General features: G+C 43.3%; 1 protein-coding gene across 2 annotated transcripts in view; it reads right to left on the bottom strand.

The window, feature by feature from the left end:
* TWF2 (twinfilin actin binding protein 2) overlaps window positions 1–20,417 on the bottom strand; it is a 66,610-nt gene that overhangs the window by 41,508 nt on the left and 4,685 nt on the right. The window contains exon 2 of one of the 2 annotated variants that reach the window (XM_063121134.1): window positions 469–546. In XM_063121134.1, coding sequence (XP_062977204.1) covers window positions 469–546 — 78 coding nt within the window. Of the gene's footprint in view, window positions 1–468; window positions 640–20,417 lie in introns of those variants that run through there. The other variant, XM_063121133.1, reaches the window with a different exon arrangement.

The following is a 20,417-nucleotide window of genomic DNA, read 5'->3' as shown; positions in this document are numbered from 1 at the left end:
ACATCTGGAGATCTACTTTCTGCCCACCCTGTTGTAGAACACAGAAAAGGATGCTTTGTTTAGTGTACAGGGGACACATTTTGAAGGCAGCTAGAAAACTGGCCTTGGGAAGCAAAACAGTCTACTGTACAGCCACCAGATCAGAAGACAGTGACCAGTCCTCAGCCACACAACAAATCCTTTACTCCAGCTAATGGACTCCCATTTATTTCTCCACTGGGAAGGGGAAAACCAACCCAAATAAGGATAAACCCCCTGGATATCCTTTAATGTTACAGCTGTGTTGACTCAACACTTGGCAATCAGCGGTCTATTCTAAGCCGCATTCCAGCAGCCTCCACCAGAATTCTCTACTGGTAGTTTTAGGGCAGCAGCCCCCACCGTCCCCAATCCTTACCCTGCCCAAGTTGGTTGCTGTGATGAAATGCAAAAGAAATAAACAAACCGGAAGACACCAAATTAACTTACCATCTTCGATGACAATTTTGATGAGGCGGATTGAACCGTTCCGGGCCTTGGCAAAAAAATCCTTTAATTCCGTAGTGGCTAAAAGAATCAGAAACATATTGATCAGAGATTTCAAAAGGCAACCCAAATGTTATTCCACTCTTCAATACAACAAGAGGAGAGGGGCGTTGAAAAAAAAAAGGGGGGAAACACAAAGTATAAAAGAAAAACTAGTATTTTTTTAAAAAAAATAGTAAATTTCACTTGTTCTGATCAACACTATGTGATGAAGTATTGACTCTCACAGAAGTTTCCGAGTTAAATACCGGCTGGAAGCACATGTGATCCGGAGAACTTGATACTTGGCTTGGGTGAACATAATATCCCAAATTTAGCAGATACTTTGGCTTGCAAAGACAGGGTGGACTCAGGTGACAGTTTATTAAATATACAGTGTTTCCTGATGTATATACAAGGCAGTGGGGGACGACTGTTTGAAAGGGTGGTGATGAGGGGCAGAAGCAACTCTGTTTTTGCTCTTGCGGTGATGATGTTTTGCTTTAGATGCCCGCTCCAGAAACATATGATCTCGGCAGTGGGCTGCCGAGCAAAGGAACAGACAGACATTTATAGGAATCGGAACTGGAGCTGCTCTGGCATTCGCCCTTTGTCTGCCCTACTTTGACCCTTCAAGGATAATCTGTTATGAACCAGAGAGGATGGCAGCCGGCTGAGCCCTTGTGAGGTTACAGATGCTGCCAAATGAAAACCTGTTGGCTGTGTGTTGCCAACAACAGAAGATAGCGTTACCTTTATGTTCAGCAGTCAGGATTTGAGTTGCTTTGGTTGAAGATGACATAACCCCCAAAATGCTTTCTTCCCTTTTACCAAACATGGGCACGCAAACATGAGCTAGATAGTAGGAATTATATTTTACAGATAACCATTCATTTTACTGAGGGAACCATCAACAATAACAGGTAAACCAGCTAGTAGGAATTATAGGTTCATAAGATGTCATTAAGTTTACCATGTAGTTAAACAGCCTTCTAAAACATGTTAATCTTCAGATGAGAGACTAGAACTCCCATCAATCCCTACCAGTATGGTCAATGGCCATATTGGCTGGAGATGGTAGGAGCTCCAATCCAACACATCTGGACGGCACCTGGCTGGGGAAGGCTAAATTAGAATAACTGCAGTAATACACATATATCAAGGCAGTCCTGAATAACATCCATTTCCTGGACCTGTGACAGTTTGGCTTAAGAACTTAAGAACATAAGAAGAGCCCTGCTGGATCAGACCAAGGTCCATCTAGTCCAGCACTCTGTTCCTACAGTGTCGACCAGGGACCCACAAGCAGGAGATGGTGCAACAACCTCCCACACATGTTTATATACGTGGTGTATATAGGCTTGCTGGCTCTGATACTGGCTTCTAAGCCGGGATGACCTTATTACTGACCCAGTGCAGACAATGTTGTCTGTCTGCTAACCATGGATTGGAAACCAGGAGTCAGCTTCAGGAACATGCATTCCCTTGACTTTTCTGTCATGAATTTCCCCTCTCTTCCTTTGACCACCTTATCTGTGGTTTAGGGTTATATCTGCACCAAACCACAGTTAATATCCATCAGGTTTGCATCTAGAGATGTAAAATTTCAGGAAATTTTGAAGCCATGGAAAAAAACCAGGTTTTTTCCGGGGGGTTTTTTGGGGGGGAGGGCCAGAAATTTTCGGAAAAATTGAAATAATGCAATATTAGCACTTTTTAAAGATTGAAAGTCACTTTGTTACTTTAGGAACATAAAATGTAATTATGTCCAAGTTGGTTTGGCATAAAATTATTACATTTGGTATAGTAAAAGTAGTGTATTCAAACAATTATTACAAATTTAATTTACTTTTTTTACTTTTTGGGGGGGGGTAACAAATGGAGCTACAACCTCCTGAACTGTTAGGAACACCTGAACTGTAAGGAAACTCTTTGGTTCTGCCAGTTTATGAGGAGCAGGCAAAAAACAATTTTAAAAAACAACAACTGAAGAAACCACCAACTTTAGTAACAAAGACAATTATTTATGTCTCCGCTAGTCCTCCAGTGTCAAGACATAAAGCCCCCATTCCCACAAAAAACTGAGAAAAATGCGGGGGGACGACCCAAGATTCAATGAATATGCATGATATTTAATCAGACTCATTTTCTGATCTATAGCTATCAGTATTAGTTTCAGTCTCTGCTTCAGTGGCAGTGCTGCCCCCTAGAGGCAGAAATGCATCTTCCTCTTGCATTTGAGAGTTGTAGTCTCATTTTGCAACCTAGGACTTGCTTGTCCTTGGTGCACAGGCATTGTAATAATCTGATACTGTACAGTTTTTAGAAATCATTTGGAGAAGTAAATATCTGAACACCTTGTCTTAAACATTTTATTCATCATGCTAAAATAAAACATCCCGTAATCTGTTTTTTCTTAATTTTTTTCAATTTTTTTTGGGGGGGGGGGTAAGCTTGAAAAAATGGAAAAAAACTGTTTTTCCCCGAATTTTTCCGGATTTTTTTCCAGGCCTTCATATCTCTATTTGCATCTCAACCAGAATCTTAATCAGGTTTTCAACTCCTAGTTAAGAAGGATTCTTGATAGCATGTGTTCTTAAAGCTGACTCATGATTTGCAAACCACAGTGTATTCCTGCGTCAGGCCACAGCATTAATTACCATGTTTGGTGATCTATACTTCAATATCAGTAGCAGAAACTGGACTCTGATCCAGCTTCCCTTACTGATCCTGTTAGTTCTTTCAGGAGCCAAAGACAACCATGGAACCTGGCAGTTATTTGTGGGACTGCTTTGGCGAATTTGACCCTGATCCTGCAGCCTCCCGTGATTACATGGCAGCTGGCTGTAGTTTGCAATCAAAACTAAATCCAAACAAGACCAAAGTAATGATGGTTTGCAGGCTTTAACCTAGCAGTTTGGGGGAATCACATTTTATTGATGGAACCTGTCCACCCCTGATCACTCAGGTTCACAGCCTATCCTGGTTGGTTCTTCAAATTACAGCAGCAGGCAGGAAATGGGGCTACAAAGCATTGATGCAGATCTAGCACCTATTATTCATAAAATAAGGTCTATGAAATACTCTATTGTCCTGAGCTGCTCCATGTGACCAATAAGAACAATAAGGGTACAGTAAGGATACATCTAGAGATCTAGGATAAGCCATTTAGAGCTACAGAGGACAAACATGCATACCTGGACAACCTGGGAGGCAGCTGAGTGTCAGCAGAACTCCAGGATCTAAAGCTGACACTCAGCTGCCTCCCTGGTATTAATTCAACATAGCACTGATTTTTAACTCATGCAGCTGTTCTTGTGGATCACCACAAGGATAGGTTGACATATCATGCTAACCCATGGAAGGTGGCAAGCTATGCTGGGATGGTGGTTATGCCAACAACCTACTCTGCTCCTGTCAGACGATCAGGCAAACAAACTACACAGAGTATATTCTACCACCCCTCAACCTTCCTCTTCCTCCTGTAATCCTCCCGCAAAGGTATCCCAGCTTCCTTTGCAATGGGAACAGAGATTGCTTGAGGGAGCGGAGCGTCGGCAGCATTATTGGCCACTCATGCCAAGCAGCTCTGTAGGCGATCTCCGTAACCCACTCTGACACGACAGACAACACGCTAACCCACCACAGTAAAATAACCCTTACTGCAGACCATGGATTCTCAGGGTGGCTTATTTGGGAGAAATAACACACCTGGGGAGGGGGGACATTCCACAGGCAACATGCTAACCCATCATGGGTTGTTCTGGAAAATAAACCATCATGGGTTAGCGTGTTGTGTAAACCCAGTCCAAGATTATTATTATTTCGAGTCTTTCACATGCAGTTTGTAACACGTGTGCATTTTATTTGCATGGACAGCCCAGAGAGACTCGGCTACTGGGCGGTATAGGAAAGAAAGAGAGAGAGAGAGAGAGAGAGAGAGAAAGAAAGAAAGAAAGAAAGGTAGGTAGGTCAATTATGTACTTTTACCACTGTAGATTTTACAATAGCCATAAAGGCCTGTTTAAAGCCTATATAAGCCTCACATGTGAAAAAGCCCTGAAAGCCATTGTCATTGATTGCGCCTAACTTCTGGACTGCCCTTCTTCTGGACCCCGGTTGTGTGTGTGTGAGATGGTGGAGATGAAGCAGAGATGGTGAGGTTGCATTTCATGGAGACCTATATGAAATGTGCATTTACATGCGCTCAGTTCAATTGTGAGCCAGCTCTCAGAAAAACAAGGCCACTACCCCTGCAGGAGAGCCCTCAAATTCCCTCCACCTTCCTCCTCCTCCTTCTGGGCTTTTGTTTTGTTTTGTGGGGGGTGTTATGGAGCAACAAAATATATCAAAGACATAATTCTTATTTTTCTGTATGCATGCATGTGCAGCATCAGCCATCCTTGGTGTTAATGTCTTCATGCATTTATAAAAGGGGGTGTTAAAAGTTCTGTTTGCTCACCCGAGACAAAAAACATTTTTCTGCGAAGGCTGGGAGTGTCCCCATCCTCTATCTTCCACTGCTTTGAGTACTCAGTTCATTCGTCCTCCCATTCCCTCCTCCCATTTGTTTTCAGGACACAGACTGCAACTATTCACAGGAACCTACAATGCTATAGTAGTGTAGAATGTTATACATTTAGATCAGACTTTTTGCCCATTACCTGCAGCCATTTAAATCAGTTGCCCTACAGCCAAATGCTGAAAATAGTACACAAAGCCATAACCGTAGGAGCAAAGTAATTAACTTCTCTCTGGTAACTTTTGTAGATGTGTATACGTCGATGGCTATTTCTAAAACAGATACTGTCTAGTCTGCAAATTACCAGTGTGGGTTTAACAGGGATTAATTATTTGGTTCTTACTAGATCTGAGCTTCCCAATATTGCACTGCGAGTGCTCATTACAAGTGCCCTTTCTAATCTGGAGAGTTTAATCAGACTTGTAACAGAGAAGCTTTGCAGGAAAGGCTTAACACACAAAGCCATCTGCAAAGGTGGAGAGTGAACGCTCCACCGATATCCAGTTTAGTTGCTTTACAAAAGGAAGCCAGCGCAATTTCACTTATTAGTCAAGAGCAGCTTTGAAAGGCTGCTGGGCCCGTCACTCAGCGCTGCTCAGGTTCATCAATTCCAACCACCGCCAGAGGCCGTATCTGTTCCACTTTGTCCCCTGCTCCTACCACAGGGCACCAAACACACCAATTCTGGCACAGAGGCGCCACAAGGACAAGTGTTTCATACCAAGATTTATCTCCACATTCCTTCTATGTAAGCAGGAATGTGCAAAATAATAGTAAAAAAACGAATTTGTCTCTCATAATGAGTTATACATTTGAATGTATTTCCTTCCTCTACTTCCAAGGCCCTGGGGCTTTGCAAACAGTTTATATTTCTGTAGAAACTGGCTCAGAAGAGAAATAGGTATATGTAGGTGAAGCCTGGAGCAGAAGAGCAAGTAAGAGCCACAGGCCAGGAAGCAGAAGGCTATGGGGAGAGACAAGAAGACCAGTGGGGCTTCAAAAACCTCCACTTACACAAAGTCCTGCACATTGTTGTTGTTTTTGCTGCTGCTGCTGCTGCTGTTATTTTCATTTTCGTTTCTATACTGCCCAATAGCCAAAGCTCTCTGGGCAGTTTACAAAAGTTTAAACCTTCAAAGTGTAATATAAAACATAATTTCCATCCAAAACAATTTAAATACTCAACAATAAACATCCTGAGACTGGTTAAAAAGCCTTATCAAATCCTGTCAAATGCCTGGGAGGAGAGGGAAGTCTTAAGCTGGGGCCAAACAGACGACATTGTTGGTGCCAGGCAGACCTCAGTAAGGAGAGAGCATTCCACAATCGTGGGGGGGGGGGGCGACCGCCAAGGAGGCCCTCTCCCTTGTTGCCACCCTCCAAACCTCAGTCGGAGGAGGCACCTTGAGGAAGGCCTCAGATGACAATCGTAGTTTACGGGTAAGTTCATACCATGAAAGGCACTCCACCAGGTATTTCTCTTGCTATTTGATCTCTCAGCTTTTCCCCACTTTGCCTATAAGTTTTCAAACCATTAACCTATACGTCAAGGTTCTCAAAACGCCAACATTTGCACTTTTACATTTCTGTACAGATTTACATGGGAAATATGGAAGAGGAGAGGGATATCAAAATACAGGCATCCACAAACCCACTTGCCACCTCAGTACGGATAAGTGCATTGGCCATGTGGCACAAAGGGTGCACAGCAGTACACATTCCCTCCATAAATCCCTCCCTTGTGCTGTGGCTTGGAGAAGGTGAAAAATAGCAAACATTTTCTCAGGCTGTTTCCTGCCTTACCCAAACTCCAGGGCAAGTGAGAGAACCCACCCACCCCCTAACATACACACATTCACACACATACAATTCTCCTAAGCCCTCAGCATTTGTCTGGATACGATAAGGAACAGCAAGCATCTTTCCTCACGGTTTCTTGCCTCAAAGCAGAAAAATACTTGCCTCCTCCTCTGAGCCATCTGTGCATGCCAGAGGACTTGGAGGAAGGCAGGGGGTTGATGGCAAGCACAAACAGAGGACCGCCTAGGAGACCAAGCCAATATTTGTAAACCCGTCAAAGTATCAACTTTGCCAATAAGGCCATAGCTAATATCCAGTCAGCAAAAGTGACCAAATTAGGACAGGGTTCTAGTGAAGTATTCCATTCCTTGCTGCCACTTCCAGCCTCTAACAGTTTAAAGCAAGAACTATATATGCTCTGTTCTGCTGCTCATTTTAAATCGAAATTCTGCACAAGACAACTCTGAATTCTTTAATTTATTCACATTAAGTGTGCATGCGTGTGTGTATGTGTGTTCTATTTCAGTTAGCCATGGATCGGGGGCAAGAAATCGCTCTGAAACTAGCAGCCTACCCAGAGCATCAGGAAACCCAGACTATATGTACAGTTGCAAACTACTACTCCATCCTTCTTTTTGCCAGCTTCAGCAACTCCATTCTCAGTGGTTACAAGGCAATTTTCGCATAGTAACCACATGAGCTTCTCTTGGAATTTTTAACCAGCTTATCTTAGACACATAAGATAAATTGCCCCTTCTACGTCCGGGGCAATTTATTATTTTATCACATTTTAACAGAAATAGCAGTTTAAATTGTCATTTATGCCTGGGACATGTTCTACTCCTGGCACAAATTATTTTGAATTGGTGTTCCTCTGGTACTACAGCAAATGTGACCATTCCTCCTTGAGTGAGAAGGGATCAGAGAGAAAGACAGTTGTGGAGTTGGTATACGTGTAAAACATCAAAGGAGCAACAATGAACAAGAAAGTTGGATTACGCAAAGGGCTTCATACATTACATGCAAAAGCACAGGAAAAAGAAACAAATATTGTAACTTGATGTTAGATGTCGAATTAAACACCCTGACAATCTTCTCTTTCTTTGTTTTGCTTTATAAAATGCAAGTTACCACCCCTTCATGGCTATGAAAATACAGTTGAAAGTGTGTGGATAATTGTGTCGGGTGAAATCTCTGTAAAAAGAGGGACCTCAGTGGGATTTCCAGTAGTGAGGGCTTCAGTGTCCTGTGTAGTTCCTTGCCTCTTCCCACAAAAAGCAGAATAAGTTATGCAAAGACGACAAAGATAGTCTTAGGCTTCAAGTAAGTGGTTTTGCTTAGTATCCTTGCAGGTCTGCAGAGCACACCAAACAAAAATCCGTGACCCATCTCCAAAGAAATAAAATGCTGCAATGTGGACTGAATGACCCAAAGGTTTGAGTTATGCTCATTGGTTGTATGAAGGCTCTATTTAGTTACAAGTCAATAAGTTTCAATTGTTACAGCAACCAGTTATTATGCATGCTTGGTCTGGAAATATTTGCATTCCAAAATGGGATTTTAAAAGGTGCTTCATCCCCCTTGGGGTATTCTACCTTGCTTTTTTCTTTTCTTGGCATACTCCGCTACATACTCCAAGCTGGAAAAGAAGATATCTCCATGGTCATGACATACTTGCCTGAGCTTCCTCCAGATCTATACTTCCCGCTATATTGTTTCACAGCTTACAATTGTAATCATATCACCTTTTCACAGAAATACCAAACTGGGTATACCAAACTAGAAAAACTAGTTTTTCTCTGAGAGTTCCTTTCTCTGTCGACCTGTGAACCCTTCAGCGGCTAACCACTTCTGGATCAATAATACATGAACCCTGAAATGGATGCCTTCCTGAATATGTCAAGTCACTCTGTCCTCCTGACAGGAAATGTGAGCCTGTGGCTATCAATCTTTCATTCTCTGGACGTAATCTTTATGTTAAGGAGACTGCAAGTCGCAGTTTTCATTTCCCATTCACTGTGTTTGAGGAAGTAGGTACTACATTCAGTATTACTATTAAATGGTCATAGTCTTGTGCAGTTCCCAAGTAATTTGATTGTAACCTCCTGGCTCCCAAAGACAGCTTCTCCTCATGAATTCCTGTTCTAAACATATTCCAACATGGCTCTCCTGTCTCTCTAGTGTTCCCAGTCGTTGCGTTGTCATCCTCTATTCTGCAATTCCTTGCTACCACTAGGGATGTTGTGGGCATCCAGTTGGATCCAGGAATCTGGGGGGCAACCCCCGTCTGAATCCCTGGACCCAGCTCGACAAACCATGGGGCGTGCACTCGTCAAAGGGTAAAATGGTTGTTTTACGGCAGCCATTGTGCGCAAGATCAGATCGGGAGCCCAGCTTTTATGGAAAATGCCAGCTTGCAGGGAGAAGCGGGTGACTGTGGGCACTCACAGACCGCCCGCTGAGCAATCTAGGGGCTCATGTGGCCTGGCTCATGCAGGCAAGAGACAAGGCCATGGGCACCTGCTGCTCCAGACACAGGTGAGTCTGTCTATCTCTAGCTATCACCAAGCGCTATCCAAAGGCATCAATGGAAGCAACAGAACAGTATATATCTTTGCCAATCTCTACCTATAAAGCGGTATAAAGTTTAAACACTAGGAACTTTTCTCTAGGCTATAACTTGACTAACTAAGCGAGACAATTGTCCTTTTAACAAAAGAGAAGGTTTTTCCCCTGAGTCCCTTACTTTTAGGGAGGATTCCTCTAAAGAAGCCTTTGGCGAGAAGCATATCCGAGTTGATTGCCTCTCGCCTTCTTTTAGCTCCTCCTGTTTGAACCTGCGGTGGACTCTGGGATCGGTCAAGTTAAGTCCCTTCCCCCTCTGAGGATTGCTTAGTTCCCACAGACTCTGAGTTGTTAACATTTTCACTGATAAGGTCCAGTGAAGATTCATCCCTGGCTGGTGAAGAGCCTAGCAGAATGTAATCCCCCACTTCCTGGGTAGGCTGGTCTGTTTCTAATCCTGTCTCTTCTAGTTCAGAATCTAATTCCAACTGATAGCCTGAAACTCCTTTCCCTACACTAGGGGGAACAAGCCTGATCATGACAATACACCTGTTTCAGCTTCGGTGAGGAGGGGGTGTTGCAGCTTCATCTAATGCAGACATCACAATGCGCTTCCAGATGCTCTAATATAAAGACTTTAAATCTGCCAGTGCAAAGGTCAGCATTTCAAACGCATGTTGACATTCCCTTGGGGGGATTTTTTTTTAAAAAAAATTGAACTAAGTTGTCATGCACAACTTTGATGAATTTTCTTGACCTCATAAACAAGTTCCTGGCGTGCGCCTCCAGGCCACTGGGGTGCAGAACAGCTGTCAGCGTTTCCGGATGTACTTTGCTAAGAAGTGCAGACGTTGCTTATGAGACAGGGTGAGGCTGCCATCTAAAATACAGGAGTAACGGTAAAGCTTGACCTCCTCCTCCATAAAAAAAAAAAGTCAGGCGAGCCTTGTCAGTATATATATATATATATTACTCTCTGAACTCCACGTCTGTAAAACAATCTCGTACCTTCTAGCCATTCACCCTCCCAAGATTCCCAAGAGCAAAGCAATGGCTGGAGAATGGTGGATCAGGTGTCCGGCATCCAGGGCCCCAGGGATGGATCCCAGCAGTCATCTTATTACACTAAAAGGTTCTTAAGCACACTCCTTCCAAGGGGTTTCCTCTGCTCCGATAACTTTAAGCGCTCAGCTTCACAGGGCCTTAATTATTCAGGCATCAACAAAATTACAGCTCCGTATCAAGTGAAGCTCTTTTGTTTGCGCTGGAACGTCTCTCTGTTTTCTGAGCACTCTAGGCATTAACACGCTCCCCGCATAAAGCAGCAAAGGACACAATGGGGGCTTCAAGTCCGGAAAGTATCTGATAAGATGATTCAAAATAATAATTTGATCTGCCAATCAGGTACATTACGGAATGCACTTACGTCTGCTCAGTTCTCGTTCACCTAAACCATATTTTTCCCCTAGAGGACCCACACGGTTTTCTTTATCTAAGGCTGCAATCTTATACACACTTACCAGGGAGTAAGCCCCATGGAACTCAATTGGACTTCTGAGTAGACATGCATAGGATTGGCTACACAGAGTCCCACATATTATGATCTATTTCACATGTTGCATAACAGCAAACATGTATCTGCCGCTCTTTGTACACATGGCAGGAAATTAAGCCCAATCTTGGTTCTTTGGCACATGTAGCCACCATGTATTTGCAAACACATGCTTATCATGCACATACATTACGTGTGTGCATGTGTTTACATGTAAATGTGTGAACCAGCCCTTGGATGTACAGTTGATCATGAACCCAAACCAAGAACTAGACCGTTTCTTTCTTAGCACAAGGATGTCTAGAACTTGCAACGGTAACTTCTTTTTTAAAAAAAAAACCACCCCAAACCTTGATTAAGAGATCGCTTTTGCTGTTCAAATTAAATGGACAACAGAGAAGAACGCCCTTTGCTGCAAACATAAGGAACTGCATCTCGCTTCCACATAATGTCACCGCACCATAAAGATAACCTGCAGCGTTCCCAGTTCACAAATCTAATACACTTAACCAGCCAGAGTCTTCCCGCCTCATCAAAAGTTACTTATCAACGGAAATCTGAAATCAGAGAGGCCAGGGGTGAACTAAATTCCTTTCCCAACTTTTCCCATTAAAAACAACCCCCTCTCCACTAGCCAGCAAACAAAAAACTTGAGCAGCATGCATGCTTCCCATTCCAAGGGAATGCTGTCACTAGAATTTTATGGTTAAAATACTTCTTAGAATTCAAAAGATGAAGTTTGGTTGCCAATTGTTGTCTTACACCACTTCATGCCAATGCAAATAAAGCATTTGTATCCATCAGGCTGGGAAAAATTAGAGGCAGTCAGAAGTAGCTCTGGCTACATCCTACCCTTGTGAGAATGAACTATAGAAACTGGGAATGCCTTTGCTAAACTAGCCCAGTGACCCATACGAATCAGGGCAGAGGGGCTTTGATTTAATGCACAGCAAATTCACCCTTAAGTCACCTTGTGAAAAGCCCCCACCTGTGCTTTCTGACTATAAAGTCTGCTCACAGCAGCTTAGTTCCTATGCTGTACACAGAGATTCTCCTTAAAAGCAACTGAAAGAAAACAAAGTACAGTAACTATTTGGAGTATTAAATTCCTCAGCTGTTCACCATTTAGCAATGCCAAATAGGACTTAGAAGCAAATGGTCAAGTTTCATTTTCTATCCCCTTTCAAGTACATTCTTCTGTAGACACAGCAATCATTGGTTAAGAATTAGTCAGAATTCTCCAGCAAGAGAAAAATCAATAAATCGCTTTTCACACCAATTTGCTTTTAGACTTTCTAAAAATCCCTAATTAGTATTCTTTAAAAAAAAAAAAACCACAACACAAATCCACACCTGTCACCAATTTAAGTGTGCAGAAATAGCACATGGAACAGTCCTTCCTGGACTATACTATTCCAGAATGCAGGAGAAAAACTGCATGTTTAAATGCTCCTCCTGTGTTAAAAAGGATTCCCCTTTACATTGTAAACTAATACCCTCAGGGATAAGTATTTGAGCCCTGTTCTCCCTCTGTCTTACTACTGGGACAATTTTACATAGGAGAGCATTTTAACATGCAAACCCCCTTGTAGAAAAAAAAGTGGCAGAGTCCAAGAAGGACCATACCATAAGCTATTTCTTCATATTAAAATGAAGTATTCACCTGTAAGTCTGAATACTTTACTTACTTACCAAGACTCCCATTTACAACTTGAACATGAGAAGAAATCAAGAACAGTGCTTCTAAGCATATATAGGCTTCATTATCTTTCCCACAAAGATCCCTTTTTGCTATTACCTTTTGCAGCATGAGAGCTACTGCAGCCTGGTGCTCTCTCTCTCTTTTTCATCACCCAATAAAGTCAAACGTCATGTGGAAAGAGTTCACACCAAGAGTTCCTCTCCACATCAGCACCACTCTGGTCTCCTAGGACCAATGTAAGGCAAAGCCACAACCTAACAGGGTCCTCCTACAGAGCCTAGAGATCTTCAATGTGTTCCAGTTCAGTGCAGAAGGAGCATGCCTTGTAATGACGCTTCCACCACTTAGGTACCACCTAAAGGTTCAATATAACTATTTCTGGCAGTTTCATTAGTAGATACTCTCAAAACCACATGGGAAGAAACTACACTCCAATTGCTTGATTTAAAGTAGCTTTCACCCAGTGGCGGGAACATAGGAATCAAGTACTTGCTTTGCCAGATCAGCCTAAATTCAGTCCGTGTTGAAATCTGTTCCATACCGTTATCATACGTGGATTTTTAAAAATCTGCATGAAATTCTTTTAAAAAACACAACTTTACTTATAGTTCTATGGAGTGGTCCATGTTCTTTTTTTTAAAAAAAAGAGCACAGGCAATAGGCTCTAATTTGAGACTATTTGTATGAGGTGGTCTGAGGAATGTGTTTTAATTTTTAAAAATTTTTGTAACATGTTACAGCCACTTGGAGTTGCTGGAGTACAAGGATGGTGCCACAAGCATTGAAAACAGGGCTGTAAACGCCCCTGAGAGTGATGAGGGGTGATGAAGTGCTGCCCTTCCCAGGGATGTTGTTTGGAAAACTGATCTGCACATTGGCCCAGGAAGGCAACAAGAGAGAGGGCCTTTTCTGTTGTGGCCCCCACTTGTGGAACAATCTGTCTGACGAGGCCCGCCAGGCGCTGACATTGTTATCTTTTCGGAGCCAGGTCAAGACTTTCCTCTTCTCCCAGGCATTTAGCAATATGTAATTAGCCTGGGTTTGTTTTTGTGGTTTTAAATTGTATGTTTTTGTGATTTAAAATTTTTGTATATTGTTTTAAAGTGTTTTTATGCTATGTAAACCGCCCATAGAACCTCGGCTATGGGGCGGTATACAAATGAGAAGAAGAAGGAGGAAAGAACAGGTGAGTTTGCACAGGAATTTGGATCCAACAAATTCATTGAGCAGCTGCACAAGACATATTATGAAGGCACTGCTGCTTGTACACACATGTAGCTCAACGTCATAGGATCTAGGTGATGTCTCATTCATTCATTCATTCATTTATTCTATTTCTATACCGCCCCATTGCGGAAGGTCTCTGGTGTCAACATTACCATGGTCCCATTTCCTCATTTATTCATTCAATCAAGTTTTATCATTTGCTTAAAAGTGACACTGTGATCTGGAATTCCCACTGGGCAGATTCACAAATGAAGCCCTGCAGATTATCTCAATCCTGCAGTGAAAGCTCTTTTCTTAGACGTGCTTGTGCCATCTGTCTAGTATGATTATCTGTTATACCCCTTTCCTCTACCCAACACACAATGAGGCTGTAATGTAAAGTAAAAGAACATATTTTGCTTCCGAAAAGAAGCTACTGCATGAATAAAAGACTACGGAAAAGTCAAAGCAAGGCACTAGACAAGCAAAAAGCAACAACCCCACCCACATGGGAAGAAGACATCATTTTCAGTTCCGTAGAGGACTTAATGGAGCAAAGTTTCTACAGTGCCCACCAATTAAGGAAAGTAGCAGAAAATGTGGGATGTCAAAATCATGAGACTTCACACAGCCCCGGACCATATCCTCTATGCCAGGGGTAGGCAATCTGGTGCCCCCATCAGCCCCTGCCAGCATGGCCAATGGTCAAGGATTGTGGGAGTTGTCATCCAAAACATCTGGAGGCACTGGGTTTCCTACCCCTACTTTATACACTGTGGCCATGGGGTTCAGCCTTAGTTTTCCACTATCAGACAGAGAAGGTATTAACTGTGGCTCACAGGAAAACATCTGTATGCAGACCATGCACATACAAGCAACTGCAAAATAGGGATAAATGGATAGCAGTGACAGGACACACTCATTACAAACAGATGCCATAAGCCCTGGGTCTACACACTTCTTGTTCACAATCTTTCTCCCACACTCTACTGTATGTAAAGTAGACATGGTGGGGCTGTGTGTGAACCAGCCCTCAAACTCAAACCAAGCTCAAGGAACTATTTATTGAAGCCATGATTCAATCTTGTGCCTAACTATAAAGCTACTTCTGATTTAAATCTTCTGTACTCGTGGATAGATTTTGTAAAAGCAATCACAGGAGAACCTTAATGTGGAATTTTTGCATGGAAACTCTTAACATTTCCCAGAAGGATACATAAACAAGGCCTTAGCTTTCAGCTGGATCCCATTCACGGGTGCTGTTCTGGAAAAGATGTGCCATGTGGACAATCCCCACACCAAGTTTCCATGAGGAGACACTCATATGCTCACTTTCTGCATGTCAGAGGAAGGCCATTATTATCTTAAGTATATCAACTTTTAGTAGAAGAAGCAGAGCCTACGGTGGGATCCTACAGCGGAGATGAAAGCAGCACACGGAATGTCTAATGCTCTGTTTGAGCGTTCTGCTCTATTTGAGCGTTCTCTTAAGAATAGCATGGAGGGCAAGGCTGCCCCGGCTGCCCCCCCTCCCCATATCCAAGTAAGGATCCCCTGGCACCAACACTGTCATCTTTTGGGATCAGGTTAAGACTTCCCTCTACTCCCAGGCATTTGACAGCATATAAGCTTCACTAGTGTTTAGTTTCACCTTCCACTAATCCTGGCTTCTCGTTATGGACAAACTAGAGATCAGTTTCTAAACAAACCAACTTCAAAGCAACAGTTATGAAGCTGCCTTTTTTTTTAACCAACAAGAGTTTGTAACCAAACATGGTTACTGGTTAACATGTAACAAGACAGGATTAGTGGAAAGTGAAAGTAAACGTTAGCAAAATCCTTGAAAATGTAAGAACACAAGAGGCAAGCTGGATCAAACCAAAGACCTATCTAGTCCAGAGTTTCGTTCCTACAGTGGCCAACCAAATGCCTCAAAGGGAATCCACAAGCAGGGCATGAGCACAATCGCAACCTCCTGCTTGTGGTTCCCAGCAACTGGTATTAGAGAAATTATGCCGCTTCTCATACTGGACACGCAGCTATCATGACTAGTAGCCATGGATAGCCTAATCCTACATTGATTTGTCTAATCCCCTTTTAAACAGAAGGTGATTGGTAGTGATGGGAGGTTGGGAGGGTGCAAGCCCAAGGCTTTGCTCAGGCTCTTTCCACATTATACCCGTAGCAATAAATAATGGATTACCACTGCATGCAAACTGCAATATATTTAGTTGCCCCAGGTTTAAATTCCCTGCTTAGTCATGTAAGCCACTGGGTTGCCTTCAGCAACTCACCATCTCTCAGTCTTAACCTACCCTTTATGAGTTATTGTGTGGACAAAGCAACTTAACTATTATATGGCAAGCCACTATGAGCCCTTGAGGACAGGATTAAAATCTATATTAGCTAAATGAAAAAGAAGATTTCTTCACTCTTCTACAGTGGTTAAGAAGGGTGGGGTGCAAATCCATGTTAATGATCATGAGAACCCTCCAGGTAAATTAAGCCTGGAACAAAAGGCACAGCACATTCCCACAAGCATGCAATGAAAGAGTGGGGGAAACCATTGCTATAATGTAACTACGCAGACCTTGCAAACAAGAAAGTACATTAAGAATTAAGCTGTCTGTGTTCAATTATTTTTAGAGCCTGCCCTACAGCAAGGAATGATGACTCTAATTATTGTTATTACTTGGGAGACTAGAACCAGGGAGTTATGCTTGGTTAATTTAGCTGGAATAAAACCAGTGCCATTGTGTGGGTTTTTAAAATGTGGAATACTTAGCAATGTTACTGCACTTATATCCATCTTTCAACGCTCTAACTCTTCGCAGAGAGTATGAACACTGTGGTGTTACCATTTGCTATGCAAACCCATGACTCTGATATAGGGGTGTGATCCGCTTCTCCTCGGATTGGAGAAGCAGAAGCGGATCGGGGTGATCCGCCTCCGCTACAGGCAGAGGAGAAGCGGATCGGGGGGCTGGAGAAGCATGGCGAAGAGAAGCAACCATAAGCGGATCGCTTCTCTTTTCGTGGAACGCTCCGCCCACCATTTTGGATTTTTTCGCCCATTGGATTGCACTGCAGAAAACATTAGTGGATAACTTTTTTGTTTTTCAAGCTATTTGAAACCCGCTGTGCTTAGAGACTCGTGGGTGGGGGTCATTTTGAGCCTATTTTCAGCAATGTTGGAGGGGGGGATAAGCAAAATGGGATACTTAGTAACTTGGGATACTGGGAAACTTTTCTTTCTTAGTCTCTGAACGGACTTTTTCCAGTGTTTTTTTAAACAGTAGCCCCACCAAACGCACAAACACAACCGGAAATCATATACTATAACAGATAGGAAACACAGCACTGCTACCCACCCTAACCTTGGTGAACAACTGAATAGATGTGGTGCAAGGGGATGAGGTCCCCTAGGGCATGTGGACGTGCCCAGTGCACACACTCCTGTCCTTAGAGGGTCATCAGAGCCCTCCAAAGACTAACCAGTGGAGAAGCTATGCCTGTCATGAGTTGAAGTGTCAGGTAGCTTCTTAAAGACTGGTACTTACTTAGGGCCAGGCAAATTGGCATAATTCCCCCTCCCCCTGGGCACATCCACTTTCCTCTTACTGGTAAAAGACAGACATAGCCTTTTAAAAAAAATTCTTCTTGTTGTTTATTCAGCAACACTGCTGCTTTTAATTCCACCCCTCCTTTGTTTATTTATTTATTACATTTTATATTTATACACCCCATAGCCCAAGCTCTCCTGGCTTTTCCTCTTCAGTGAAGTCAGGCAGGCTTTCATTGTGGTTCAACTCCTTATTGTTGTTGTTGTTATTATTATTTCTATTAATATTAATTAGTACTGCTATTATTAATGTTATTATTTTGTTGTTGTTTAATCATGGCTGTGATCACAATGCAGTCAATCAACTCTGAAGCAAGGATCACAAAGCTTTACTCTTATCCTCCTAGCCTCCTAGTTATGGGATGCAAAGGAAAAGGCATCTCTCTGTGCTGCTCCCGCCTCACAGGGATGGTTTGCATTACTGGCTTTGAAACAATCCTTGGCTCACTTCGTTGTACCCCCAGAAATGTCTGCTGCATGCCTGCCTTCCCTGCTCCGCCTGTATGCTGTTGTGGTGGGGCATCTGCCGAGACTGACTTCCCCATAGATCTTTGGCATAGTTGTACATCTCTGCCTGCCTCTCTGCCCGCCTGGTGCGTGGGAGCTGTACTACATGATGGGCTTTGTGGTTCAACCCCACAAGCCTCTGGCATGCTTGCTCCCAGTGTTGCCTGTCCTCCTCTGTGCCTGCCTTGCAGGGATGGTTTGTATTAGTGGCTTTGAAACAATCCTTGGCTCACTTCCTTGTGTCCCCAGAAATGTCTGCTGCATACCTGCCTTCCCTGCTCCGCCTGGGTGCTGTTGAGGTGGGGCATCTGCCGAGACTGACTTCCCCATAGATCTTTGGCATAGTTGTACATCTCTGCCTGCCTCTGCCCGCCTGGTGCCTGGGAGCTGTACTACATGATGGGCTTTGTGGTTCAACCCCACAAGCCTCTGGCATGCTAGCTCCCAGTGCTGCCTGTCCTTCTCTGTGCCTGCCTCACAGGGATGGTTTGCATTATTGGCTTTGAAACAATCCTTGGCTCACTTCCTTGTGCCCCCAGAAATGTCTGCTGCATGCCTGCCTTCCCTGCTCCGCCTGGGTGCTGTTGAGGTGGGGCATCTGCCGGGACTGACTTCCCCATAGATCTATGGCATCTCTGCCTGCCTCTCTGCCCGCCTGGTGCCTGGGAGCTGTACTACATGATGGGCTTTGTGGTTCAACCCCACAAGCCTCCAGCATGCTTGCTCCCAGTGCTGCCTGTCCTCCTCTGTGCTCACCTTGCAGGGATGGTTTGTGTGTGTCTTGCTTTGACTCAGGGGATAATTCCTTCCTGCGCTCACTTAGACTTTTTGAAGTTCCAAATAAATTTTTCAAGTGTGGAAGAAGATTCATATTTAGGTTTATCTACTCCCCAATTCATGGCATGTTGGGATTTCCTTTGAAATGGCCATGAATAAAGCCCATTGAGCTGTCTGCAGCTTTAAAAATCCCTGAGATACTGGGGTGTCAGATTTTCAAAAATCCCCCAATAATCAGGGGAGGCTTGGATTTGCTTGAGGCTTGGCATGCATGTGTATAAATGGATCAGGTGTCATGGTGCCTAATCTGACGTTTCTAACATGAAAATTGACGGAGTTCTAGCATGGGACTTGAATTGGGGTGAGTTAAAAGGGAAAACCCCTGCCAAAAATCAGGGGACGATGGGATTTGCTTGAAACTTGCCATGAATGTGGATCTAGATGGCATCTGTGAGGGTGCACGCTTCCAAGTTTTTATCTGTAAAAATGTTGGAGTAAATCCCATTTCTGAAAAAGGGGTGTCCAATTTTCAAAAATCCCCCCAAAATCAGGGGATGCTTGGATTTGCTTGAGGCTTGGCATGCATGTGTATACATGGATAAGCTATCATGGTGCCGCGTTTGAGGTTTCTAACGTTAATAGAAAAAAAGTTGTAGGCATTTTTGGATTTCAATGCAAGTCTACGGGGGGGGGGGGAAGCAGAGCTCCGATCCGGATCCAGAGCTTCGCAGTGAAGCGGAGCGGACCATAGGCGGAGTGGAGCAGAGCGGACCCAATCCGGAAGTTGCGAATCTGAAAGAGAAGCAGATCGGGGGTCCGTGCACACCCCTACTCTGATGGATTACCAGTTGCTGAAATGCAAATAACTTTGGAGGTTAAAAGGTGGACTGATCTGGTATAAAGCCCGACTAACCCTAACAAAGGATACAATTGAGAAAATAAAATAAAGAATCAGGGTAGGAAAGTGGGCAGTTCTTCAAATCTGGAGAACAATTAGGAACAAATGATGAGCATCTATTCAGATTTTACAGATTGCTAAATTCCTGGCACTTGAGCTGCAAACTTAAACAGGAAGCCCCTCCTTACGCCAGTAGGGAGCACTTAACCATGAACTCACCTTCTGTACTTGTTTTGTGCTTCACAATCTACTTCCAGTTAGTCTTAGGAAAGCTGAATTCTGCATTGGATTGGGCTGTACCGTGTCAAGGTCGGATTCAAATAGTTTTGGATGTGTTAGCAGGCAAGGAACTTTAACCCTCTCACAAATTGCCCCTTTTTGCAATGGAACAAACACAAATTCAAAGTGTAGAGGGGTAGTGGCCATTTTAGTCTGCTGTAGTAAAGAAACAAAGATTCCTTTGACACTTTAATGGCCAAGGGTGCAATGCTATGCATGTTTATACAGAAAGAAGTCCTACTGTTCCCAGCATTCCCCATGTTGGCTGGGGAATGATGGGAACTGCAGGACTTTTTTCTGCCTAAACTTGTATAGGATTGCACCTTAACACAATATTATGACAAATGCTTTCCACAGGCAAAAGCCCGTGTAGTTAAACATAAACATAAGTGCATCGTCACCTTTGGACAACTAGACATGATAGTCTTCAAGCTGAGGAAATCACTCAGTGATGAAAGTAGAAAGTAAACTTCTTGAGCTACA

This window comes from Elgaria multicarinata, chromosome 3 (assembly GCF_023053635.1).
Source record: "Elgaria multicarinata webbii isolate HBS135686 ecotype San Diego chromosome 3, rElgMul1.1.pri, whole genome shotgun sequence".
NCBI classification, from domain to species: Eukaryota; Metazoa; Chordata; class Lepidosauria; order Squamata; family Anguidae; genus Elgaria; species Elgaria multicarinata.
This window is presented reverse-complemented; position numbering and strand designations above follow the sequence as displayed.